Source organism: Drosophila eugracilis, unplaced genomic scaffold, assembly GCF_018153835.1.
Source record: "Drosophila eugracilis isolate 14026-0451.02 unplaced genomic scaffold, ASM1815383v1 contig_2155, whole genome shotgun sequence".
NCBI classification, from domain to species: domain Eukaryota; kingdom Metazoa; phylum Arthropoda; class Insecta; order Diptera; family Drosophilidae; genus Drosophila; species Drosophila eugracilis.
In genome coordinates this window covers 37,360-64,376 of record NW_024573039.1, presented here as the reverse complement: position 1 = coordinate 64,376, position 27,017 = coordinate 37,360, and the positions used below count along the sequence as shown (strand labels likewise).

Below are 27,017 nucleotides of genomic sequence, written 5' to 3'. Positions count from 1 at the left end.
CAGCGACCTGCATGAAAGGGGTTAAAGGGTTAACCCAGCGAGTTCACATATCCATAATCCTTTTGAAGAATGAAGGATTGGTTGAGATCATAATTTATACGGTACTTTACTTTCAAATTTTTATATTAAATTGGTAAGGTTTAGCATAAACATAGTATATGAATCAAGAGTTGGTCTCAACGCCATATGTTGCTGATGTCACTTTCAATACATTCCAATTTAGTTTCAATTTAAAAAGCATAGATACGTGTTATGTTCCGTTTATTTGACCCCACATGTGCCACTCGAATTACATAAATCGCTTAAATAACTCCGCTGGGTAATTGGCAAAACAATTGAGTATTTTTAGTGGCCAAAAGCAGTTTCAATTCGAAATCTCTCTTTTAGCCAGATGGGGGCAAGCTGTCAGCGGCAGATGGACAATAATTTTCCATTTTTCCGATTTCCCATTCGCCATTATCCATTGTCGATGCGAACAATAAAATCGACGGCACTGCGTTTGGGTGGTAAATGAGAAAATATGCAGACAAGTATAATTAAAAAACCATTTATAATCATTTTCGTCCAAATCCCAATTGACCGGCCACTCCCCCACTATTGACATTGCCCCCGCCTTCTCCCTAAAACCCCGCAGGAACACTTGAAGCCTGACAATTTTCCAGCTCGAGGAGAGTGAAATAAAATGAAGCAAAAATCGAACACCGACGTTTAGAATGCCCTTGTAACTTTTATAGTTTATAATGCCTAAGAATGTATAAAACTTAATACCAATCAAACGTCTTGCACGACTCCCATTAATGTCCAATAAAAATATCATAGTATCCTCAGCAAGGGCATTCAAAATCGAGGAGCCATCGACCATAAATACACGCACATGAAGGCGACTCCGCCGCAACCCACATCCCCGAACGACATTGAGTTTGAATTATGTCAGCGCAGCAATAAATTGTCCAAGGCATTAAATTAAAATCTATGTATAGTAGATATCGTTTAAAGGAAAACTGTGAAAAATGCATTAGAAGGACATATAAATTTCAATTGTTTATTTCGCTATTTTAAAAATCAATAGAGAAATCTCATCTATTTTCATGGTCAAAATAAGCCTTATACTTAAATTAAATTAAGTGAACAGATCTCTGAAGTTATAGACAAATTTAATATTTGAATTGGGCTAGAATAGACTTTAGCTGAGTTCAAAAAAACAACCAAAAATATTAAATGCAAATATGATTGAAAGTATTTAATGCTGATAATGCTCCGATTTGCTAAGGATTTTCAGAAAACTTGCTAAACAGAAAGAAGCATAGCAAATCAAAGAATTTTGCTAAACAACTAACTAGACTGTTAACTATTATTAATCTATACTTCAAGGATATAATTTATATTTATAAATTACAACCTTACAAAAGTTATATTTTTTTTCCTACAAATTCTATTAAAAAAAATTGTTTTACATAAAAACATCTTAGCCAATTAACCATTAACTACTGAACTTTCTTGAACAATTTGAGAGCATCATTTATAAAATCGTTTTATTACAGCAGCTTCACAAATGTCATGCTTTGTTTAGAGATATTTGTGGCTTGCATTTAAGTGTATTTACATGCTATGGTTTCTCCACGTGGAATCTATAATGGAACCTACTAAACTACATTGGGTGAGGATGATTTATATCATATAGAGAATCCTCTATATGGGCTCTATCCGGAGCAGCCGCGACAACCACAGTGGACGCACTCGACAATGCGACCTTCCTCCAGCTTAGATTTGGGCACCCGGCAGATGCAGTTTGTCCCGAAATTGGTGTCCCTAGTTTGGATACAGCGCAGGCAGCATAGGTTTTCGTATCCTGACTTCTTCCACTTGGCGATCAGATTGCCATCGGCGATCTTTTCCTTCAGACAATAGTCGTACAATTCCCGGCTAATGGCCTTACGCCGATAAAACAGATCGTATATATAGCGAGTCTTCTGATGGTGGATCTTGAAAATGGGCCACAATGATTCCGTAATACGCTTGCCCTCATGCGGCTCTGTTTCGGCTGTAAAGAATTATATACAGAAGATTACTACTTCGTTTTTTTCTTTTGCGAAAAGAAGCCACGCTTGTTTTACCCTCGCGCATTTTTTGCTCCAGTTCCTCCAGAGTTGGTTCTATCAGTTCCCAGCCATCTGGCGGTGGTTTTCGGCTTCGGCGCACTTTTGGCATCTTAAGTAAGCAAATTTAACAAATTTGAACTTGTAAATTTATCTTGTATATATTAAATTTCTTGAATAATGATTAAATTTAACTTGTCAACAGCTGTAACTTTGCGATGACACAAATTTTTTATAGTGTTAGCTAGCGCCATAAGCACTTATCGAGTGTCGGCTATCGATAGTCAATGCTCAAACCGATAGCATTTAATTGTTTTTGTTGTTTTCCTTTTTGGAGACGCGTGTGTGTGTTTTGCCCGTGTGATAATTTATTTATTTTCCCGTTCCGTTTGTTTATGCACTATAATTTAAGTTAAGTTTTTTATCACAGGCGCAGGAGTAAGTAAAAATTAAAAAAAAACAACGAATCAAATAATTATTAAAACTGAGTGCGCAAAAGTGCTGGGTTTGTGAGTGTGTGTGAGTGAGTGTGTAACACTTAAAAAATTGTTTTAAAAAATCAAGACTTTCATTCATAAAAAAAGCAACAACAAAAAGAGGTCGCCAAGGAAAGAGAAAAAGAGAAAGATGTTCTAAAGGGGGTGAAGAGGAAACGAAACAGAAGGAGCAGCGACAACAACAACAGCTTATTGGCCTTCGCATATTGGTAGCTCCCTCTTGCTCGCACACGCATACACGAGCAATCAGCGCCCACATAACGGACCTACGTTTTGGATTTACTTTTCATTTTTGTTACTTGTTTTTGTTTTTGTGTGTTATTTGTGCGATTCTCCCCTAATTCTGTGTTATATTGTGAGTGCTTGGTACAATAAATAACCAAATAAACTAAACTATTAAATCACCAACACAACTGCAATTGTGCATATCCACCCCCAATTTCGAGATGTGTCTGTGAATGTGTAATGAGCGCAACAAATCAGTTTTGTTTTGTTTTTTCGTTTTGCAAATTCCACACATCGTTTTTTTTTGTCCCCTATACAAATACATATGTGCAATAACAGTCATCGCCAATAAACAATATTCCCTCCACGTATGACCCATTGTTTATCTTAAGAGAAGCCTAAAGACTTTCACACACTTATCGATAAGATAAAATTTAAAGCAAACTCAGTGGCTCATAGCCCTTTCTTGTTCGCAAAATGCAACAGCTGCGGTCAAAATAATAGATAGATAATGCTTAGGGCAGTGCAGTTGGCATTTTTCTCAGTGAATTTTTAAGTATTTAAATGGTTAACTTATTTGGCTCTCCCAGATAGCCCTAAATATATGGTTCAGGTGGCTTTTATTCACAAGCAGTTTAATAATACATATAGAGAGAATAGTTGTTCGACAGTAAGAAGTAAATGAATCATATATTAGACTATTTTTATAAACCTTTCTGTGCATTGAAAACAAAAGATAGCATATTGTTTTATATTTTAATGTAAAGTGTAAAATATTTAAGTCATCCAAAAAATAAGTCATCATAAGTGAGCTAGTAAGTAAAGTTTAAATGAATTTTATACTAATAGTTTCTGTTCACATTCCACCAAAATTTGTATTATTTTTTCAGTAATTTGTTTAATAATACACCCCCATTTTTTTGTTGGTTTCTTACGGTATAACTATTATTTTGACCACCACTGTATCTGCATTACAAATAGCCGTTAATTGAGGCGCAAATATTTGTTGCTGCCTCTTCTCTTTGTGGGGACCTGTGAGCGAGGCAGCGGGGTGGAGCATCGAGTGACAGGGCATTGGCTTTCGTAATTGACGTCTGCCCTTGACCAAGGCCTAAAAAACAAAAACCAAAAGCAGCGCCAGTGAAATCGAATCCGTGGTTATATACAAAACCATTGTTCGTGCAACGTTAAAGCCATTTAAACAGCTAAAAACGAATATCTTACTATAAGTCTTTGTAATGCTATCTTGTACAGTGGATGTTGGCTATATAAAACTATATCTTAGTTTATACAATCTACATAAATAGAGGATAATGATTATGCTAAGATTGGTTTCAATATTTTTGAAATAAAATAGATTGTCTTTAAAAGTTCTGTAATGGTTAACTAATTAATAATCTTTTCCAAGATCAATTATCCAATATCCACTGTATTCAAGAGATTCCAATTAGAGCTGAGCGCGTGATACGCTTTCCCATGCGATCTCAGACGTCACAGGTGTAAACAACAATGGGGAAATAAGGTCAGGCTGTAGGGACTTCTACTGAATCGGTACAATAATCAGAGTCACATTGAAATGAATTGATCACGATTTTGGCACTCCCAACTCATCCACTTAGTAACGCTATTAATCGCTTGTCACAAAGAGTTTATAAGCTTTCATTTATATTTAGTTTATAATTGTGCTGGGCAAGTTTATGTGGTATAAGGTAAATGATATATATACAGTTAAAAATATCTGAAGTTACCGAATTGTTAGAAGAAATATATGAAATAATATTAAGACTTATAAAATATGTATGTCAGTTTTTAGCCTATTTCGAAATTGATTCGTTTTTAAATCCACTTCGCCATCCATTAGATGTTAAATATTTATGTTCATCAATTAACTGGCGCTCAACCATTAAACTAGTTGACAGCTTGGGTCTATTTGATTCCCGAGTAGCGAACTGATATCAAATGTCACACATTCTCATAAATAATGCAAAGCAATTTAAATTGCGCCATTGCGCAGTACTCAAGGCGAGGGAAAATGGGAAAAGCGGATGGGAAAATGATTGCTATTAAAAATAAAAATTAAGATCAATTCTCAGGGAAGACTGATTGGATATAATGAATACTTCAAGAGGAGTACTGAATTGAACTTTAATGATTTTTGAATCTAAGCAGAAATAAATTAGTTCTTAACAAAATCAAATATTTAAAAATGTATAAAAATCAACAAAAACATGGAAATTGTGTGGAATGGAATGCGGAAATTGATAACAACTAATACTTCCCGTGCGGAAATAAATCCAAGAAAATGCAGTAAAAGCAACAATAGCAAATACTACGCATTTATTCAGGCTAGACTAAGCAAATATGTACATATGTAGTTCAATGTAGTTATCATATAAAAATGAAATCTTGGATAATTGGTTATTTTAAATATATATATCATTTTGATAATTCTATAAAAGTAATGCGATATTTTGATAAAGAAAAAGTGATTCAGGTTGTATAATAACATTGTTTTGCATTATTTTTCCAGCCAGCAAAGGCTGAACCATGGAGCCTCCAGCTGCTGGCAATCTGCTGGAAATCATGGACCTGGCCCGCACTCTACGCCAGGAGCAGCTTTTCATTCAGCAGGAACAGGCGGCCTTTGCCCAACTCACTGGGGCCTTGGAAACCAATGCAGGGACCATAACCAAGTTGGCCTTTGTGTGTGCCCAACAGCGGCAGATCCTCAATGAGCTTCTCCTCGCGCGGACCGATCAAGATCCCCTACTTTCCTGCCGCAGAGCAAATGCCTACGACAGTGCCCAGTTCGTCGACGCCAAACAGTTGCTGCCCTATGAGGTGAGGATCAGGAAAAAGTGTTTAGGGATATTCAGAATAATACAATGAAAATCTTTATTTTCAGCATGCGTTGGCCTACGAGGATCTGTTCAACTACTTGTATAATACACCTTATCTGTTGGCCCTTTCTCTAGCCACCGCAGATCGTTTGTCACTGCTCTCGGCCAGCCAACTTGGTCAAATTATCAATACCATTGCCACGGGTCTTTATGGCAATGCCATTAACACCAAGGACGTCGAGCTACTTCTGAAACTGCTGAGGGAGCTGATCGAAATTCAATTGTTAACTAGCGAACAACCAAGGCGTTTGCTCAGGACCAATAGCAGCTCCTTTGCCCGACTGTACCAACGATTAGTGGAGAGCTTGTTTTCAGCGAGGATTTTCCTAACTGCCGCCCTTCATGCCCCACTGATGGGTGTACTAAGTGAGCACGAGATTTGGCTGGATCTGGATCCCCACAAGCTAATGCAGACTTTTACGCCGAAAGAGCGGGAAAAGCGCTTTGGTCGGGAGGACGATGAGGAGTACCAGCGAAATGTTGCTCGTTTTCATGCGGAAACGTTGGGAAAACTGCACTCACATGTCCAAGAGTTTGTAAAAAGCTTACAGCAGAGCTGGGTGCTATTTCCCAGTTCTCTGAGATGGTTACTCCAAACACTGAGTCAGCAGCTCCGACAGACGTTGCGTCACGAGGAACAAGAGATACGCCAGCTGCTCACCGATTTGGTATTCACACATTTCATTTCACCAGCGATTGCCAGTGCTGATCTCCTGGGCATTATCGATGTTAACGTGAGCGAGCGGATGCGCCACAATCTTAATCAGATTGTAAGATTGCTCCAACGATTGGCTCTGAACGATGAGGACAGCGAACTGGTACAGCTTATGGAGTTACTTATGCTGGGACAAACTGGCGAAGATGTAGTGGCCATACTGCCGCAACAAAGTGACTTTGAGCGTTCCCAATTGGCTATTAACCAAAGGGAACTGGCACAGCTTGTGGAGTTCTTTCGATTGTTAACTGCCAGAGAGGAATATGATATATCCGCAGAGGAGAGACAGCGACTGCAGAGGATTTTAAGCCGAATACCCAAGCAGCAGATACAGCAACAGATGCCCCAGGATGTGCCAGATACCCGAGAAAGTCCAGAGAAAAGCAAAAAAAGCAACAAGAGTCTGATGAGCCTGGGAAAAGCTACCAAGAAGCTAGCCAAAGGCATGAGTTTCAGCAGTGGAAGCAGTAGTAATCACCATCCTGTTCCTGTTCCTGTTCCAGTTCCAGAGCCATTGACCAATGGCCAAGCTAACACTTCAAATGGCAGCGGAGCATTAGGAGCTGATCTCGAGCAATGTTCATCGCACAGCGGCAGCAACACCAGCTTGAGTTCCTGCGGAGCTAACATTCCGATAGCAAACGATCCCCTAGACATGTCCTCCTGCTCGGATCCCGTGCTGGTATTTAGCATCTATAATGCAGCTGCAAAAAGCAAACTAAAGCCTCTGACCGAAGAGGAAGTCTTAAAGATGAATTGCATCGGTCAGGATGGCAGTAATCTGCTACCAGCTGTAGTCACCACAGCTCCGTTGGCGCCCTCTTCAAATAACGATGATGTAAGCAGTCTTGAGGCCATGAGGAGGCCGCAGGATGACGCTTCGATTGGGAACTCGGATAATCTGGAGGCTATTAGTGAAGCAGCTCATTCGGTGGCCAGTTCGTTGGACTTAGAGGAGCAGCAGGAGCGGGATGTGCATGAAAACGAGGACAACCTATCTGATATGGTTTCAGCGAATGTTTCGGGAAGGGGAACTCCAAATATCAGTGGCCGAGATACACCCTCATCGCAAGTAACAGATGGTGATGGTGCTGGCGGAGATTTGGGCCACCATCATGGCGTTCATGCCCGGGCTGCTGCGAATCCCCAAATGCAAAAGATGCTACTATCTAAGGCTAGATCCGACATAGAGGATAAGTTTTGCAAATTTGAGCTAAAAAAGTTCGAGGGTGACGAGAATGTGAGCATTATTTCCGACACTTGGTCCACGGATGTGCTGGCCTCAGATTCGGAAAACACCCTGGATGCCACCGTAAGCGAGCGTGGTGACAGGGATAGGAATTTCTCCACTCCCCTGATACCTTCCGCTGTTGTCCTGCCTGGCGATAATAATTTCGTTGTCGAGGCTTTGGCCAGAGCTGGCCGAGTTCCAGGAGTCCATGGACCACAGCTGGATGCTTCCGATCAGAGATCAGAGAGTAATTGGAGCACCGATGTCTTGGCCAGCGATTCGGAGAAGCTGGCTGAAATCGATACGGATGACAATGTTTCCATTACGGCCAAATCAGATACTGCGGCGCCACAGGCTGCGGTTCTGGACGACGATGATGAGGATGAGCAGACGCCTGGTAGCAGTGGCGATGGTGAACCCGATCCGGATCGGGGAAACGGAAGTGAACGAAGCCAGGAAGATTCAGCTTTCTTTGATGCCGTGAACTCTTATGAGGATGCCAATCTTTACCAGGGCGCTTCTTCTTTGGCCAGGAGCTCGGTGCGGACCACCTACCATGTACTTGGCGGCGAAAGTAGTTTCCAGCAGCAGTACAAGTGTAGTGGAGCAGATTCTAGTGGCCGCAAGACCACACCGCTAATGGGTACTTCCTGTATGCGACGCCAAACTTCCGCGGAAAGTAGCATTAGTAATCAGAGCCTGAACCTCGAGGAACCGCCGCCGCCCATGGGTAAGCATCATCATCACCACAGGGAGCATCATCATCGCGACCATCATCATCATCATCGAGAAAGGGAGAGGTCAGCCCTTAAAAAGAAGAAACACCAGCAGCAGGAGAAGGAACATCGGGATCTCATCGATTTCAGCGACTGCAGCGAGGATAAAGAAGAGCTGGCGAGGAATATGGACCCAGAACAGCCGCCAGGCTTGGTTCAACAACTGCTGGATATGTTTAACCAGGATGAAAATGTCGGAAATGTTTCGATTTCTTCACCTAGTGTAGAGCATCGACGTATCTCCATCGAACAACGCTCAGCCATAATAGATGGTCGGCGAAATGGCATTCTGGCTGGCAGTATGCGACGCCACCAGAGCTTGAACTATGAAAACCACGAGATTATGCTGAACTCCATGTTGCCCAAAACAGATGATGACAAGCAGGAGATGCTACTCTGTGTGCAGACCCAGCAATTGCAGCTCGAGGAGCGAAGATGCTTGAGAACTGAAGCAGAGGCATCCGGCTTGGCAGCAGAAGCTGGAGGCTCGGGCTTAAAGCCGCCCACCAAAGCAACCGGAGCTATACCAAAGAGCATTAGTTTCGATGCAAGTGCGGACAAGGATAAGCAACCGTATCATCGGGACAGGGAAAGGGATCGAGAAAGGGATAGAGAACGTGAACGTGATCGAGAAAGAGATCGGGAGCGGGATCGCGAACGAGATCGGGACAGGGATCGCGATCGGGAGCGAGATCACCACGGAGCTGGCATTTTCAACAAACTGAAGCAGGGCATCTTCAAGAATCGCCGAGGAACGAGTGCCAAGAATCCAAGCAACGCCGGTAATCAGTCCAATACCGCGGCCATCACTTCTAGTGCCCAAACGGATCTTCGCAGCGTTAGCTTTGATCCTAGTGCCGGATGCGATAATTTCGGTACCCACTACTGTGATACGAGCGAAGATATCCTGGCCAAGTATCGCCGCAAGGTCAGCAGCTCCAGCGAGGCCACAAACTCTGACTCCACTGGCAATGGTCACGGAGGAGGGCTGGCGGGATCTGGAGGAGCAACTGCTCATCTGCACAAGCACATGAACGGAGGGTGAGTAAATGGAGCTTTCACTGTATCATTTTCTGGAACGCATATCCCCTTAATTTTCAGTCAAATCCCTGGCGTGGCTTTTGGATGCGTGAAGCAGAAGCTCCGGACAGTACTCTCACGAACAGATCTGCATAGCGGTGATTTCCGTCAGACGTCTACCACGACCACAATGATGGCCACACCCCTACAGATCTACCTGCAGATCCAGCTGGCGCAGTGCATTAGTTTGCAGCGACTACCTCAAATCTCGCACGTGGCCGAGGCCCTGCGTTGTTTAGCCCAATTGGAACGACCCCAACATGGCCAACTGTTGGCCGAACTGCAGCGGGATCTTGAGCGACGGCAGAGCTACCTTCAGTACCTAATGCGACACCGGCAACAGCTGTTGCTTCGGTCAGAGCAACTGGAGCAGCTGGAGGCGCGATTGCGGAGCGAAGCGCGCAGTAGCCAAAGATGCTTGCTGCAGGCTCTGGTCAGGATGTATCTAGCCTGGACCCGTCAGCAAGAGAAATTGGAGAAATTCCAAAGCGAGTTTGGTCAGCTGCGAGCCAGCGATGAACGCGTAGAGTTAACCGAGGAGTTTGTGGAGTCCCTGCTGCAGGAGCTGCGCTCCAGTGCAGATCTTCAGAACGAGTGGCAGGTAGATGCTGCACGCGTGGCCATCGAGAGGATGCTACTGGAGCAAATGTATGAGCAGGTGATGTTCCCCAATGAGGATGCCGATGTGTCGCGCGATGAGGTGCTTTCCGCTCACATTGGAAAACTTCAGAGGTTCGTTCATCCAGCTCATCCGGCACTGTGCATCGCTCAGGAGTATCTCAGCGAGGCTCCGTGGACATTCGCCCAACAGCAGCTCTGTCACATGGCTGCTTACAAGACGCCACGCGAGAAGTTGCAATGCATTATTAAGTAAGTAAAGTGTAAAATGTGAATTTGAAATATATTTTAATTACCATTTAACCCATCAGTTGCATCTCGAGTATCATGAGCCTGCTGCGAATGTCCAGTGGTCGGGTGCCAGCTGCGGATGATCTTTTGCCTGTGCTCATATACGTAGTGATAATGGTGAGTAGGCGCTGGAAACAATTTGAAGACAAATTAACTATATCTTTACCGTATCCCGCAGGCCAATCCCCCATATCTGCTGTCGACCGTGGAATACATCAGCTGCTTTCTGGGCAAAAAACTTGAAGGCGAAGACGAGTTCTATTGGACGCTCTTCGGATCCGTGGTCAAGTTCATTAAGACCATGGACTATTTAGACTAACGATATTTGTTTAGGGCTTAGGTGGCTGTATTTGTAGATTTGTTTAGCGCTTTGTTATAGGCATTACACCTGTCCCACTTCTCCACTTGATATTTTCTATATTTATATGTATTTCTGTGTCTGATATTTGTGTAAAAATTTGTTAAACCATAGGCTAAGTCCAAAACTGCGGCAGATGAGACATAATCCAAGTCAAAGCTACCCGGAGCACGAATCAATGGGAAATGCCAATGCTGAAGAAGAGATCTAGGTTTAGGTTAAAATTGAACGCTAGAAGGCCTCGCCTTATGGATATATATAGTGAACTAGAGAACATATTCTTCTATTTATATATATACACGTACATAGATATATGCATGTTTATCGGATCGGTCTAGCCACTGTCATAAGTATGTTTCGGAAACGAATTGCAACTTAATATTCCTTATTGTGTAACACAAAATTATAAACCAATATAATTTTCAATTGTTTTATTTTAAAAGGGAAATCCTTCCTGTTTGCACTTAGAAATGCACATGGAATCTCGACGTTCCTCTAGTCCCTACCCAACTCCTTAAGTTATTAACCAGAACGTAGGGTATTATTCCCATAAATGGGGCAGAAGTACTTAAAGACATCGTAGAACTCTGCTGCAAACCTCAGGTTGGCATAGAAGTCAAGCTCGGCCAGATCGTCGACTGGAACACTTAACGGAATTTGCAATTCATCAAAGCTCGTCTGCAGAATCTCAAAGTTTACTCTGATTTCGGCAAGTTGGTCCGTAATGGGAAATATTTCCTCGAGAGGTACAACATCATCAAAAATCTTGTTCACAAGAAGACAGTATATGACTCCAGAAAAAAGCTCCGATACGCTGCGAAATTCTTGGTCAATGGAAAAATTCACCCACTTGCGTAGCTGAAGAAAGGAGTCTATGTGTGGCAATAAATCGCGGTCCATCAGATTGTTTTCCATTCTCGATAATGCAATTCTGCAAATTTAATATTTAAATAAGAATTACTTTTGATTTTAAAAAATTGTCCAAATAGTACTTAGCAAAAGGTTAAAATTTCAGATTGAGATTTGATTAACAACTGATGTACTGCTTTGACAAACTAATGTCGTATGGTGTGATTTGTTCTAAGCCTACTTGTTAGAATATAAAAATATTTAGGCCAAAAAGGTGTACTAAATAGGATTAAGAGACGGCTCAGAATACTGAAAAGCAGTATAGTAAATGACCTCTACGAATTTCGTTACATTCATTTTTTATCATGCCCATTTTGCCTTTTGACAATATCCAATTTTATCCAGATTCCAACGTTAACTAGGACTCAAGAAAACAGTTCCTTATAATGTCCTTGTAAACCACCTTCCAAAAACCCAAACCAAACAACAAAACAAGCATCATCAACATTTACATTAGCTTTGTATATATTCTTTCGGGGTTTCTTTCTGTTCATTTTTCGCCCGTCGTTTCGATTTTTAAGGTATTCGATAAAGAACCAAAAATTAAGGATTGGCAAACTATAACAATTACAACTAAAAACGTTCGACGTAATACTTTGAGTGAGAGATTATTGCACAGTAATTGCTTAGCGAGCAACCAAGGGAAAGCTAAGCGAAAAATCGCGATACTAGGCCTCAATAAATTAAAGATTAATAAATAACAAAAAACAATTAATAGGTAATAAGTAATATGTAACCAAACTAAAATTAAACTTGTAAATGTGCGCCGTTGCTCGATTTGAATGTCTTGAGTACAAAGTTGCCGCGTCGCTAAAATCATTTAACGTCTTTGACTAACAAGCGTGAAAGTATCGTATATATATATCCTATAAATCGTAGCAGAAGGTCATTAATATGTAGTGACTAAACATGTACACAGGGGACATCAGCAGAAACATCTTAATTAAAATTTGATCGGTTCGGCGTCATTTCTGCAAACATCTTTGTCCAGCTCTAAGCCATCAGCAGCTCCTCGTGAAGGCCATCGGCATCCAGAGATTTGTTCGACTTGAACATAAAGTTATTGTCGCTGGAGCCCTGCGACTTCGAGCTGGAGGTCATGTTGTACAGATCATCGAGATCCTGGCTGCGACGGTAGCTGTACGATTGTAAGAACAAAAACGGTGAATAGCAGTTTCAAATTTAACAATAAATTTATGTGAAACTCACGTGCTAAGTGGCCTGCTGTAGGTGGACATGGCCGGGCTGGCCGGATTGTTGTTGCTATGGTTGCTGTTACTGTTGCTGTCATTGTCGGCGTTGTCGTTGTAGAGATCGCAATTGTCCAAGTACTCGGAGCGCAGATACGTGTCTAGGTCGTTTTCACACTCGTCCTCCTGGTCGGCGTAGTCCTGCTCATTGTCCTGATCCTGCTGCGACTCCACCATGCACAGCCACTGTGAGTTGTGATTGCGGAATTTCTCCAGCTGCCAAAGGAACGATTTTTATTATAATATATGGTCGCAAAACAAGTTTGCTCGGCGATTCCATATCTAATCTGACAAGCAACTCACCTTGATGCGCTTGGCCCACTCGCTGTCACTGATGGCGATAATATCTAAGCAATAGTCGCAAACCTTGCGGATCTCCTCATTCTTGTCATGCATCAGATCGATTAGATAGGCAGGCGATTCCGTCTCCTTAATCATGTATTCCCTGGTGCTCTCGTGCCGGAGGATCTGCTGGAACACAAATATGATCTGCAGCACAATCTCGTCATCCTCCTGTTTGGCCTTTAGCAGCTCGATCAGCGATATAACCACTTTGGCGCGGCAAAACAACAGGGCACACAACTCGTCGCACGCACATGTGCCCAAGTAAACGATGGTGTCCAGCACAAGATCATCCATTCTGGAACAGGGCACCAGTAGCTGCCTAATCCATGGAATCAGCTGGAAGTTTTGCAAGATCTGCGAGTAATCCAAATCGGTTAGGGCTAGGTTTCCTAAAATTCCCAGGCACTCCACTATAAAAGCCTCGTCATCGCAGATGGTCAAAATGCGCGCTAGATCCCCTACGTAGTCGATGAACTGCAGCTGCAGGGATTCGTGCTGCGAGAGATTCCTCAGCAGCTTCATCAGCAAGGCATCCTGGTACTTAAACGCACGATCCATTAGGCTATGCAATCTTTGGCCCTCCACCATGATCTGGGCATTCCGGCGATTCAACGAGAGATTAATGCACAAGGCAATGAGATCCAAATCGACTTTAACATTAAGGTTGAGGATTATAGCATCCGTGGCCATTTGCACACATTCTGTTTGCGTGAACATGCCCTTTACTTTGTCATCCAAGCTCATGTGGTACAGGATTTTCACGGCAATGCCATGGTGTTTTTCGTCGTTAATGAACATCACCAACATGGGCAGATATCCTGCGGCGATCATCTTGCGGCGCAACCCGCCGTCGAAGGAGAGATTGAAGACCAGCTTCAAGGTGACCTGCACCAGATCCGTGTGCGTGCTCTGAAACAATCGTGGCAACTTTGCCACAATATTTAGCGCGCCCATCTCATCCTTGTTGTCGCCTACAATCGATAGCTTCTTAAGGAACGTACTAACGAGCATTAGGAGATCGATGTTCTGCCGATCCAACGCCTTGACCAGCATCTTCACAATGTGCTTGCGACGCATTTTCTCCTCCAGCTTTACATTCTCGGCCATGTTCAGTAGTAGATAAAATGCCACGCGCAACAGTTGCTCCTGCTTCTTGGCAAATATCTTCAGCTGCTTGTTTAGCCGATCGATCTCTTCCTTTTTAACCTTAGGATCGTTTCTGTCCAGTGACTCGTTACTTTGCGCCTTGAGTTCAGAGGGCACAGCCGGAGGATCACCGGCAGGTGAGCTGCCAGCGCAGAGAGCCTCGTGGTAGCTGCTGTTCAGGATCTGACTTTTGATTAGCGACGACGACATAGAGCCATGAAAACTGCTCCAATTGCCGGACTTTGGCCGTTGCTTTAGCTCCGGAATGCGTCGTCGCGGCGGCTCCATCTGCAATTGTATAATCGATTACTTTTTATTTATTACTTTAAAAAAATTATAAATAAATACCTCTTTAGGCTTCTCCTCATTCATTATGTCTAGGAAGTCGTCGGTGCTGCGGTTCAGCTTCTCCTTGCTGGCCTTCGCCGAGTGCGGAGTAGAGGATCCGTTAGGTTGCTTGCGCACGTCCAGCTCATTCCGCATAGACTCATAGCGACGCAACTCGTAGTCGATCACATCCATACAAAGCGATCCAATCTGATACAAATCGTACAATACAAATACAGATTTATTTTACAACATTAATTTTGGTTAAAAAGAGTTATTTTAAAGGAAAATTTTCTTAAGACTCTTTTTAAATATGAAAAATGATGTTATAAAATCTATTCCCACCTTATATTGGACAATGAGTGGATGAAACTTGGTATATGTGGAGAAGCAGAAGAAGATGTAGATTATGTTGGTGGAGAGATCCAGGGATTTGCGCCAATCTTCGCGCAGCACACGCGACAAGGCGCTGAGGCAGGCTTCTAAAGTGACAAAAAAAAGATTGGGATAAGTTTTTAAACAACAAAAAACCTTTACTAACCATTCTTTTCCAACTCTTCGAGATTATCTGGATTCCTTGCCATTTGGAGGATCATGGCCGAGCCACGGATACGTTCGCCCAGCTCCTCGTACAGCAGCTCCACGTACTCATCGATATTATTGATGGACACATCGGCCGTAGGCGTGGCGGCACTCAGGGCATTCGACACACCATTGCTGGTTCCTGTGGATCCTGCACCGCTCCCGGTACTGCCTGTCAAAGCCGCCACACTGCTGTGCGATCGAGCGGAAGAGCGGGTGTGCGAGGTGTGAAGTGCCGCCGACCGCCGGCTGTGAGTGTTGTTGTCCGGAATATCTGACGGGTAGATATTATTTTAATTAGAAGTTATATTAAGTAAGGGCTGATTGCTTACCATTGCTGGCATTGTCCTTGCGATTCTTCAGATAGAAGATTATCTGCTCAACGTCATTCAGCTGGGACTTGTGGATGAGATCGCATTTTTCCACTACTTCGCGGGCCAAAGCAGCTGGATCCGTTTTGGCGTTTAGCGAGCGGAGTCTTATGATTTTTTGACAGTGCTGGCGAATATGATAGAAAAGAAATACATTGTTTTATTTGTTAATAATATAAACTATTATCCGTTTATAAATTGTATTATAATTTTATAGAAGTAGGACATACATAGAAACATAGTCTATGCGAACTAACCAATTCTTTTTGACTAAACTCATTTTAAAACTGGGATTATTATCCTCAGAATATATGCTTTTTATTTATTTTGTGAAGATGAAATCATAATTACATTATTGTTGCTTATTACTTTAACGATATTCCACAAATAATTATCAAGATTGTGCAAAAATGAAGCTACAAAGTTGGAAAAGTTTTAGAGGGCTGTTTTGTAAGTGTATGCATTTGTATAGGTATGTATGTATATTTACTTATCCAAACAAAAGCCTATACGGTCGCCAAGATTTCTGGCAAAATACGACACAAAAAAGGCTTACTATTTATTTATGGTCGTGAACAATCGACAAAAAGGTAAAAAACGTGAATTGAGGTTAAAGACCCGCCAACCGCTTTTGGGCATCGTTACTCACTGCTCGATACTTGAGCGCGACCCGTCATCGACCCCGTTGTTACGTTATCGATTGGCCTGCTCAATGTCAGCTACTGCCCCCCGCCCCATAACCCTTTTAGAGGTACACAATAAAAAAAATATAGTACTTATACTTCCTTAGTTGCATAAATTTGTTTTTATATTAACTTTAAAAAGAATATGAAGTCGTACATTTAAATATTTTCCAGAACATGGCCTAGCAGTGTTCATTACATCTGAACACTACTATTATTAACATATTTTTGTAACCCCTTTTACATGACAGTGTATAAATAGACTCTGTTGTGCATACTCTATTTTATTGAATTCCCCTCTATCAATTTCCTCTGACCATTTCATTTTTAGGGCTTTTGTTAGAAAACTAAATGTCGAACAATTTCCGTTCCTTCTCTTACATTTTGGACCTATTTCTTTCTATAAACATATATTTAAAATAGTGGAAACTATAGTAAAAACCCATGTATCTTCTCTCGTTGCATCGATGAAATCATTCGTATGTCTGATCTTACCTTCTTTTCCTCGATCATCGGATTGTTGGGCTCCCCGAAGACGGTGGCCTCCAGTTGGTAGTTGACAATCAACGCCTTATCCGTGGGATGCGGTTCGATGGATCCGCCTTTCCACCTCCTGTTGTTTGTGTTTTTTTTTTGTGTTGTTTGGATTAAGAGCAAACAATTTGTTGGATCAATCATAAATTATGCGGGTCAATGCGTAATGAGGTAATATTGTTTTTGGTTACACAGCACTCAAATATAAGACAATTCTACATTTAAATTCTTTAATTTATGATATATAAATGAAATATAAACCAATATTTACAAGTTAATAAAACACAGTTAAAAAGTACAAAAACAAAAAGAGGAAACGTGAACGCAAAGTGGAAAATCAATAAAGAGCGCAAGGTGATTTTGGCTCTCTTTCTGACGTATGACGAGTGTATTTGCTATATCTTTTGTTCTTCTGCCACTTGTACACCCACACATGAAAATAAACAAATACGCACACGCACACAAACGCGATTTAGCTTCATACATACGCACTTTTTAATAAACTTGGCGTCATCGTTTGTTTGCATTGTTGTTGGTGAAGAACGACAAGAATTTGTCAAATTGTTTATGAAAACCCCAAGCTCTTCTTCGGTGGGCGACGGCGGGGGGTGGTGTTGCTGGCGCGGAGTGGGGCTCTTTTGCAGCTGCTGCTCTCTTTGCGCTCTCTTTTGCTCGCACAAATCGCCGGCAATCGCATTTATTATGTAATAGATGTAGTGGATCACAATTGGCAGCAGCACCAAGCCCGAGATTATTTTGAAAATTAATAACAAAACAAATTGCATGCGATTGCACTGCGACTCCCGATTTAACGTCGATTAGTGTAACCGCACTGTTAGAGCTGGCAATAAATTTAGCAAATATTCGATACTATCGATATGAACAGAATTTGGCACCCGGCAACTATCGATTTTTCACTTGAAATTTTTTTATGCACGCACGTCTTCATCCACTTAGACTACTTACAATTTATACATGTTGTATATCAACACAAATAATACCAAAGCCACGTTGTTTATGTCTTAACCAATAAATGTATAATTCTGCTAAAATTAAAAAAACTATATATATATACAATTTAGACCTTAAATGGCTAGAAACAGTTAACACAGCACCACTATTTGTTCTACCTGCTTCAAACCAAACTCTGGCAGCACCCGCGGTTAGAACAGCTGGTCCAGCGTTGCCAGGTGCCATGGAAGTGAGAAAGAAAAAAGAGCAACAGAATCGCAATCGAAATTAAATGAAGAAACAACAATAAAAGAAACGCTACTTTGTAGTATTATTAACCATTAAGCGCGCCGCGCTCACAAAGTTTCTGACAGCGAACGGCGGCGGTTGTCTTTTCTGCGAGTGAGCGGACCGGAGTGTTATTGTTTACATTCTGATAGAACGAACGACAACAGTATCGAATAACAACAACAATGAAACATGCAAATAAAATGCATGTAAAACGGCGCAAATAAATGATTTAAATTTAAACCACGATACGATGACCATTTAAAATAGCAGGAAGAAACAAAAGAATTTAAAAAGCTCAAAAGAGAGGCAAAGAAAGTAAAAAATCAGGCCAAACCGATTTGTTTTTTCTTTTTTTTTGTGGTGTGGCTTCAGTTGGTTTTCTTTTTTGCGCAAGAATAACAAATGAAACACAGCACTTGAAATGGAATTCCTAGAGAACCTGAACAAAACGCTGCAGAGCCTTCTGTGTGAGTAATATCAATTAGGACCTGATAATAACAATAATAATCGAAAAATTATTGAGATTTATCATTCGGCAACTGGTTCTTATCTTGTTCTTTTAGCCTCCTACATCGATCTGGATTACTCACTATGGCTATATCGTTTTTTGACCCCGCTAATTGTCACCTTTCTACTGCCTCTGGTCTTCGTGGCCCTCATTTACATTTCGTTTCTGGTGCTTTTTATCTACAAGTTGCACAGGTAAGCAAAAAGAACGCAGACAAAATGCAACATTGTTGATTCGTAAAAAAACAATGGTAATTACAATAACAGTGCGCAAAGTTCTTGGGCTCCTTTTTAACTGTTAATGAACTCTCTCATGCTGATCGTGCACTTTTTGGCCAATGAGCCTTCTCCACTCTCCCGCGGATCCAAACACAAAAACCCACCCACCTTTACCTGTCTTGCTCACCCATCTCTTTACCGGTGTCTTTTGTCCCGCTTTCCAGCTGTAATTAAAAGGGCACAAAAAAGGCCATCGAGAGAGGGAGAGAGATCGGGCTCAACAGTGCTGCCAAGCAAAAAGCTAGATGCAGAAAACAAAAAAATGTAGCTGGTTTTATTATGATCAAAATTTGGAATTTAAAAAAAAAAGTCCGCGAGCTTACTGAAAGTGTTTTAAATAGAAATTTTTTCATATAATATTTGGTTTCTTGTAAAATCATCAAAATTTTTAAAATTTATCGCATGTTCAGCAATATTTTATTTTAATATAAAAAATGCTCGACAAACCCAACACACGCTGTTAATACATATTTATGATAATTTATTAATACGTTAATAAATTACTCTGTTTATAGTGAAAGTAAACGTAAACTTTTCAAAGTTTTAAAACTTCAAAACATTAATTAGAAATCTTTCTTAATAAATTTTTAAATAACAATTGTATATTCCTTCAACTAAATGAAATACTCTATATTCCTTATTAAAATTACATTCAAGAACAACAGATAGATCTAAATATAAAAAGCAAAACTAACGGAAAAACAACCAAGTTGGCTGACACTAATAACACTGACCCTTAAAGAACATTACACTCTTGACCATTGCACCAATACTGAAAAGCTGTTTAGCAGGTGATCACCGCTGCCAACTTTTACTCTATATATGTATACATATTTTAAAATATATTTACCGGCGTTTATGTGTTTGTGCGCTTTTATTTATTTTCTGTTTCTAACTCTCTAATGCCCAACCGGTTGGCCATGCAAATTAACTGAAAAGCTTTTTAGCTCTAACCGCCACTAGCCCTAATGGCTTTAACTACATGTAATGGGTACGATTTCTGCAGTTTACATATTGCAGTCAGAGAAATATTGTTGCATATTATGATTTTATTACTTAAAATATGCAAAAAAACTAATGAAAATGTTAAATTGTTGCATTTTTTTAAAATTTCATTGATAATGATTGCATGCCATTTTTCCACAGTGAAAGAGGTCAATAAATATTTTAGACTTCATTGTCTGGCTACCAACTTAAATGTTTTTACAATGTCATTATCGAGTGCTAATACAAAGCTTAAACAAGATTATACCTAATTGCGCGATTGTTTTTTAACTAGAAACCCCCATCAAAGATCTTATATAAAAAGATTGCATTACCAATCAGAAAATAAAATTTTGACTGTGAAATATCCCAAAAATTGTATTCTAGGCATGAAAGCGAATTCCCGAATAATAAAAAAAAATGAGTATGCATATATCTGATTAAAAATAATAAGCAAATAAACAATTGTTCTTTTTGTGTTTAGAGGAAAAATCCAATAATTTCTATATTTAGTGCAGTGTATAAGCAGCAATGTCAAAAAATGGTTGTATTCAAATGAAAAAAAATGTAAATGTAAATCTAATGTGTGTGAAATGTAAAATGTTTAGTTTTCGCAAAAATTACTATAAAAATTGTGCAAATATTTAGTAATATATTCGTATACGCAATCAATACTGAAGTACAATACTTCGAAGTAGAAAATGAAATGAAAACAGTTCGATAAGCAAAAGAAATGAACTGAACAAATCACAAACCAAAACACGCCACGATACATTCCTTCTGTTCGATATTGTGGCTGGCATTATACTGTTGTTCCGATAGCGTTCTACGCTTCACTCTACTAATGCCTATCAGTTCATGGTCATTGGGGACCCCGCCTCCAAAGCCCCCCGCTGTATAAAGCAATCGCGCGTAATCACAGGAATTATAGATCCATAAAAGAATCGGGAGGGGGCTTCGAATGCAATTAACTGTATTACTACCGCAACCTGATCCCTCACATTCTCCATATATATTTTTACCTTTTCTTTTTATATAGTAACATAAAAGCTTGACGGTGCATAAACGATATTCTTTTTTTATGGACTCAAAATGTAGCACTGCCGTGTTAATCGCATGATAATTATCTTTTAATTTTTAGAGTTACGAAATTGCACGGCGACCTTGATGATCGAAGATCACAGTAGAAAGTAATGGATCTGTTATAACTTCGAGTTCTGTAATCATTTTTTTTAGGTTTCAGGTTTACTAAAGTAAATGTATTTAAGATCACTTAAATGTAGCTCTTATTAAGAGTTTTCTTGTTATCTTGTTTTGATCCATAGATTGTTAGTAATGCAATTATGCATTGAAATAGCATTTTATTCTTCCAGAATAATTTTCATGTTGAATATGTAGGGGATGAAATGGATTCATTTTCATTTCTGCCCGACATTGTTTTGGTCGCCAAGGGGCCAAAAGATTTGTGAATGAACCCTGTTATCAGCCCTCCACTAAACGCAGTTTTGCCAAGGTGAGGCGAACTTTGTTTGTGTGTGCATATTGATTTATAAGTTCTTTGATATGGAGAGACACGACCATCTTATGCTGATAACACCTGCCGACAGCCAACTAAATTTAAACATAATTATCAGTGGGCGCCTGCCAGTTTTCTTTTTGTTGTCGTTGACAATTAATTAGGAAGCCAAGCACAACCTAAATGACCTTTTTAAACTTTAATTTTAACTTAATATCAAGTCCGGAATTTAGAGAAAGCGTTTCTTTTTGTACCTAAAACTGTTTTACAATTTGTTCATTAATGATTAATGATAAGACCAAATTAAATGGGGTAGATATAACAATAATTTTGAAATATATATCATATGGGCTACCAACAATGAAGTTTCTTTGAAGAAATCTGTAAATTACTAGAAATTCACAATCACTTATTATCTATTCCCTTTAAATTATATCTAAAACAGAGATTCATTTCTAATTTATAATTATTCACATATATACAGATCTTTGCAATATTAATTAAAAAGTTAACTTCTTTATTTCAGGCAGGTGATTATGCGAGCAGTACAAGGTGATCGCAACTTCTGGCGGGTTGGTCGGAAGATTGTGGCAGCTATTTGGGATGCCCATGCCCGGATTTACCATGGCTATGAGGTGATCGGCCTAGAGAATGTGCCCCAGGAGGGTCCGGCGCTGATTGTTTACTACCACGGTGCAATACCCATCGACATGTACTATCTGAACTCAAGGATGCTGCTGCAGCGCGAGCGTTTGATATACACGATTGGTGATCGGTTCCTGTTTAAGTTGCCCGGATGGGGAACCATTTCGGAGGCATTTCACGTCAGTCCCGGTACAGTACAATCATGCGTTAGCATCCTACGGGATGGTAATCTACTAGCCATTTCACCGGGCGGCGTCTATGAGGCGCAGTTTGGTGATCATTATTATGAGCTACTGTGGCGGAATCGAGTGGGATTCGCCAAGGTGGCCATCGAGGCGAAGGCCCCGATCATTCCGTGTTTTACGCAGAATCTGCGTGAGGGCTTCCGACAGGTAGGCATCTTCCGGACGTTCTTCATGCGGCTGTACAACAAGCTGCGCATTCCGGTCTACCCAATCTACGGCGGATTCCCCGTAAAGTTTCGAACGTTCCTGGGCAAGCCAATTCCTTATGACGAAAACTTAACGCCGCAGGATCTTCAGATTAAGGTGAGAGCCATTATTCTGGTTTTTGTGCTTTTATTATTTTGCGTTACAATAAATAAATTGTTTTGCTTTTAACTTGACTTAGGTGGCCACAGCTATAGAGGAGCTGATCAATCGCCATCAGCGGTTGCCGGGGAGCATTCTGCTGGCCTTGCTTGATCGCCTGCCGGCCTTTAGGAGGGGCTTTAAGAAGAAAGATGAGTGATCCCGATCGAGGTCCGCTCGCGTTAATCCCATTTCTGTATAGAGTATAGAGAGATTAACAGATTGACTTTGGTTTTAGCCATATAAAGACTTTGTTCCGTGTACTTCATGATGTATAGGCAGCGCCATATATATCTCTGTAGATCATACTTACATATATGTATCGAAAATAATCTTTGTAAATGTCTCCCAGCCCCCTTGAATGCTTCCTATACTTTTTTTTTTTTTGTTTTTTTGTTAGTCACATCCAAAGTTCACTGAAATCTGTACGCGTATTCGCTTTAAAAAAATACACGTAGACCGTATAAAAGTTTTAATTAGCCCTAAAGTAAGAATAATCAGACCTACACTTGAGTCAAACACCGAACAAAGACAAGCTCTACCTTAATATATTTTATATATCGTTTTTTGAGAAGAGAAATACCCTAACCAATTTGTTTTCTTCCTTTTTAGTGTAATTTTAGACACATTAAAAAATTATATAATTAGTTTTGCATTAAGTATATTGTGCATATATCATTTTTGTACCTTTTTTATGCATAAAAAAAGATAACGATGAAAAGACGAAATATATTTCTGCCTGTGAGTGTATGCATTACTGTAAGTGTGTGCGATTGTGTGTACTATATAGTTAAGGAAATCGTGTATAATATAGATGTAATATCGGAGTATTCCAAGTGACAGGAATTATCGAAAGAAAACGGAAATAAATACTTAAAAAACAACCTAGCACTAGTTTTTATTTTTCAATACTAAAACAGTGATGAATCGTGGAAATAGTTTTAGTCTTTTTAATCAAAAAACTTACACATTTGGTTTTAATCTTTTATTTATTTGGTATATTTTTAAAATTCGTCTAATTAACGCTAAATATTACTGCATTTCCTTCACAATTTCACTCGATTTCTTTGTCAAAGTTTCTTAAGTATTGTACAGCAACTGGAGACTGGAATTTCTAAGGACTACATACATTTAGAGTAGTCTACATGGGGATAGAGGGATATTCTTTGAGGTAGAATCGCTACGGAGACATTTCTTAAAAAGCAAAGCAGTACTCATGCAATTGATTACCTTTGCGTGCTAATTAAGTGACTATTTCAAACCACAGCAAAGCCAAAGGTTACATTACCATAAGATTGTAGATCCTAGGATAAGTTCCCTTATATAAAAACTTATTTACTTACTCTAATCAAATCTTTGAATGCCAAAGACGTTTGAAGATTATCAATAGTTTGCTACATTTGAAGCAAATTTATTTGGTTGACCGATTTAGTCGTTGTTTTGAAAGCCTAATGCGATTCTTAGTTCAAAGAAAACCCAACTATTCTAAACACAAACATATACATAGATCAGTTTAGGAATCCGGGCAGGGATGTTCGTCGAGGAACTCACAGCAGATTTTTTGCTATACGGGCGGGCAGGCTAGATCCAGATCTAGAACTGCTCGGCCATCAGAAGGACAACGGTGGCCGTCCAGCCGGTGAAGGGATTACAGCCCTTGCCCTCACCAGTAGTGTCGTCGTACTGCTCCCACAAATAGCCACTGCGCTTGTACTGCCGAAAGATGTTGCCCACCAAATTGTCGCGCAGCTCAGCGTAAATTTCCCGCGCCAAAGCCGCATTCGGCCCCTCTATCTTGCCATAATGATGCAGCGCCTTGGCAGCCAAATAATTAATATTTATCCAGATGGGTCCACGCCAATACGGTGGATCGTGCTCCGTGTTGCGTTTCATGTACAGAGGTGATCGCTTCGAGAGCGAACGCAGACCGTAGTTAGTCCACAGCTGTTCCGGATCACGGAGATCGTGAAGCAGCTTGGTCAAATATGGCGAATCGTGATCCAGTTGCTCCAACAGCAGAGGAAACAGGCTGACATACCCAAAAGCGCTGTCCACGAACTGATAAGTTGGCTCCTCACCGGTGACACGTCGCATTTCAGGCTGCTGATGCTGCTGATATTGATGCCGCTGCTGCTGCGGTGCCATAGCCGGCGGCCGCTTTAGCTTAACCTGGTCCGTGTGCAGACCCCAGTCAGAGTACTGTTCACTGTAGGGCGCCAAATGCAGGCGGTTCATCTGTTCATTGTCCGTTAAGTAGGAGGCCGTCTCGTAGTATTTGGCATCGTCTTTTCCCAACAAAGTTGATAACTCGGCCATCACACTGGCCGCCAGAGCAATCCAACAGCGCAGGTCCAGATGACGCTCCTTGTCGGTGGGATGTGAGGCTCGAGGATAGTCGTCCAGGCCAGAGGACAAGCTCTTTGGGTTCAGCTCCCGCACGGTAGTAGCATTTCGACCACGCCACAAGTAGGTGCCCAACAGCTCACCTGAAAGAGGAAGTATTTAACACCAAATAGACAAAGACAGAAAGAGAGTCTAGAATCCTACCCTTCTGCGTAGTGTTGTACCAGTTAAACCAGGCCTGAACCCGTGGATACAGCCGCTCAAGGGTCGCTAATCGTCCGTTTTGAGACAACTCTGTCCGATGGCTGGTGAGCAGTTTTCTGAGCGTAAGGAAGAAAGTCGGCGGATTGGCATTGCTGTTGCGCTGCGTAACAAACTCTTCGGGCACCTTGGCTAGCGCCTCAACGCCCAAAATCTGTTCCCTGGGTATCCAGCCCTCAACATTGAGCAGATCGAACCAATGGCATATGATGTCCAGCTCGATGTCCACATCCCACGCGCTAATCAGCAACCCGTGGAAGCCCTCGTCCCAAAGGAAACCTCTGGGAAAGAAGCTTCTCGACGGCACAGCCGTGTAGAGCGGAGCCTTCCAGTAGGGTACAGGGTTTTTAGTATGCACCGATTGCACTCGGCTTGAGCCATAGAAGTAGCCAATGCCACCCAAGGTATTGCTAAAAGCGTTTCGCGCGAATCTCACCTCCTCCGGCGAGTGGCCCTTCTTCTTCAGCTGGAATCGCTCCTCGAAACGCTGTTCAAACTGGGCTATTTTGGCCTGCAACGAATCTTGATAGGCTCTGCCCGTGGGCGGCTTGGGTATGGATTGGCCAAGAGAAAATCCAGATGTTGACTGGTAGGTGATGTCCAGTGTAAAATCCACCTCCGCTGTGATTTGTATAGCTATGAAGTTGGGCTCCGGATTATTAGAGGGCAGGCCATTTTGGGAGACTATTTCACCGGGTAAGCCTATGAAACGATTGCCCCGCTTGTCGGCAAAAGCGCGAAAATGTGAGAAGAGCGTATCCTTGAGTTTGCTCAGCGAAGGAGCCACTGTGCTGAGGTACGATTTGTGCAGGATTTTTCCTTTGACGGCATGGAATCGTACCTGAAACTCGCCGAGTCCCTGGGTTTCGCCGTAGACACCCGGTTCAGGGCTTTTTTCATCCGAAACGTATTTAATGTGCCCATTGGTGCGCTCATCTAAGGCCACGTACCAAATCAGCGAGATGCTCTTGTCCCACGCGCGCGTTGTATTTCTCACCGATATCCGGGCCGTCCAATCTCCACCATACTGCTTGCCCTCCGGATACTTCACAAACGAGGTTTTCAGCTCAAAGGGCAGATCCTGTATTTCCTGCACGCCAAAACTTCTGCCATCGTGGTGTGTCCAGCCGTAGGAATCCAACTTGTCGCCTTGCTCGCACCAGTGTCGGATGCCCTGTCCACCAGGACCCAGATTACTAGGGGTGTACCACATCAAGCCCATTACTAGGGAATGGGGATCCCGCGTCTTCATTCCAAAGTAGTTCAATGGCCTGTATGAGCCCCAATACCGGTCCGGCTGCTCTAGCCCTGCGTGCACCACCATCTTCTGGTGGTCAAAGGGCGTATTTACACGGGTCTCTAGATAGCCAAGGTAGCCAAAATACGAAGCTATCGCCAGACAGACACATCCGATCATTGTTTTCCACTTGTCCAGGATCATATTTGAGGACAAACTGAATCGGGGGCTGCGTTTTTGTTTGGCATTGGATGCCGCTGCGGCCGCCGCCGCCGCAGCCGATGCCGGCGTGGAGCCCGAGGAACTGCCCGTGTTCCTGGCCATTTTGCGCTTGTGCTTACGTTTAGTTTTTTGGTTTTTTGTTGACTTTTACGCTCCTTCTACTTCTCTGCCAACACATTGTTTTTTTTCGATCCGGCAAAGCAGCGTTGCCAGATTATTGCATTTGAAAAGAGATTGGAGACTATATATTGGTTGTA

General features: G+C 41.5%; 6 protein-coding genes across 7 annotated transcripts; 2 read left to right on the top strand and 4 right to left on the bottom strand.

The window, feature by feature from the left end:
• Positions 1-1,028: 1,028 nt before the first annotated feature.
• Positions 1,029-2,343, bottom strand: LOC108111840 (protein BUD31 homolog). Its single transcript, XM_017221444.2, has 2 exons — positions 2,115-2,343; positions 1,029-2,041 (listed from the first exon to the last, which is right to left on the bottom strand). The coding sequence occupies exons 1-2, from the start codon at positions 2,206-2,208 to the stop codon at positions 1,701-1,703; spliced, it is 435 nt and encodes a 144-aa protein (XP_017076933.1). The 5' UTR covers positions 2,209-2,343; the 3' UTR covers positions 1,029-1,700.
• Positions 2,344-2,431: 88 nt separating this feature from the next.
• On the top strand, positions 2,432-11,213 carry LOC108111861 (receptor-mediated endocytosis protein 6 homolog). Its single transcript, XM_017221484.1, has 6 exons — positions 2,432-2,534; positions 5,349-5,659; positions 5,724-9,481; positions 9,542-10,390; positions 10,450-10,546; positions 10,608-11,213. Exons 2-6 carry the CDS (start codon positions 5,366-5,368, stop codon positions 10,746-10,748), a joined length of 5,139 nt encoding a protein of 1,712 aa, XP_017076973.1. The 5' UTR covers positions 2,432-2,534; positions 5,349-5,365; the 3' UTR covers positions 10,749-11,213.
• Positions 11,204-12,065, bottom strand: LOC108111863 (microtubule-associated protein RP/EB family member 1-like). The gene is made up of 2 exons (XM_017221488.1): positions 11,780-12,065; positions 11,204-11,718 (listed from the first exon to the last, which is right to left on the bottom strand). The coding sequence occupies exon 2, from the start codon at positions 11,700-11,702 to the stop codon at positions 11,310-11,312; it is 393 nt and encodes a 130-aa protein (XP_017076977.1). The 5' UTR covers positions 11,703-11,718; positions 11,780-12,065; the 3' UTR covers positions 11,204-11,309.
• A 74-nt stretch (positions 12,066-12,139) lies between these two features.
• Positions 12,140-17,778, bottom strand: LOC108111862 (kinesin-associated protein 3). Of its 2 annotated transcripts, none has more exons than XM_017221485.2 (9): positions 17,427-17,778; positions 16,896-17,013; positions 15,679-15,844; positions 15,306-15,620; positions 15,110-15,246; positions 14,786-14,974; positions 13,250-14,725; positions 12,906-13,162; positions 12,140-12,834 (listed from the first exon to the last, which is right to left on the bottom strand). In XM_017221485.2, exons 1-9 carry the CDS (start codon positions 17,717-17,719, stop codon positions 12,690-12,692), a joined length of 3,096 nt encoding a protein of 1,031 aa, XP_017076974.1. In that variant the 5' UTR covers positions 17,720-17,778; the 3' UTR covers positions 12,140-12,689. The 2 variants fall into 2 exon arrangements, with proteins under 2 accessions (XP_017076974.1, XP_017076976.1); XM_017221487.1 differs by having other exon boundaries at positions 17,423-17,556.
• Positions 17,779-18,109: 331 nt separating this feature from the next.
• On the top strand, positions 18,110-23,581 carry LOC108111878 (transmembrane protein 68). The gene is made up of 4 exons (XM_017221508.2): positions 18,110-18,643; positions 18,740-18,878; positions 21,989-22,655; positions 22,738-23,581. Exons 1-4 carry the CDS (start codon positions 18,598-18,600, stop codon positions 22,855-22,857), a joined length of 972 nt encoding a protein of 323 aa, XP_017076997.1. The 5' UTR covers positions 18,110-18,597; the 3' UTR covers positions 22,858-23,581.
• Positions 23,582-23,667: 86 nt separating this feature from the next.
• Positions 23,668-26,965, bottom strand: LOC108111877 (mannosyl-oligosaccharide glucosidase). The gene is made up of 2 exons (XM_017221507.1): positions 25,245-26,965; positions 23,668-25,183 (listed from the first exon to the last, which is right to left on the bottom strand). Exons 1-2 carry the CDS (start codon positions 26,860-26,862, stop codon positions 24,291-24,293), a joined length of 2,511 nt encoding a protein of 836 aa, XP_017076996.1. The 5' UTR covers positions 26,863-26,965; the 3' UTR covers positions 23,668-24,290.
• Positions 26,966-27,017: the final 52 nt, after the last annotated feature.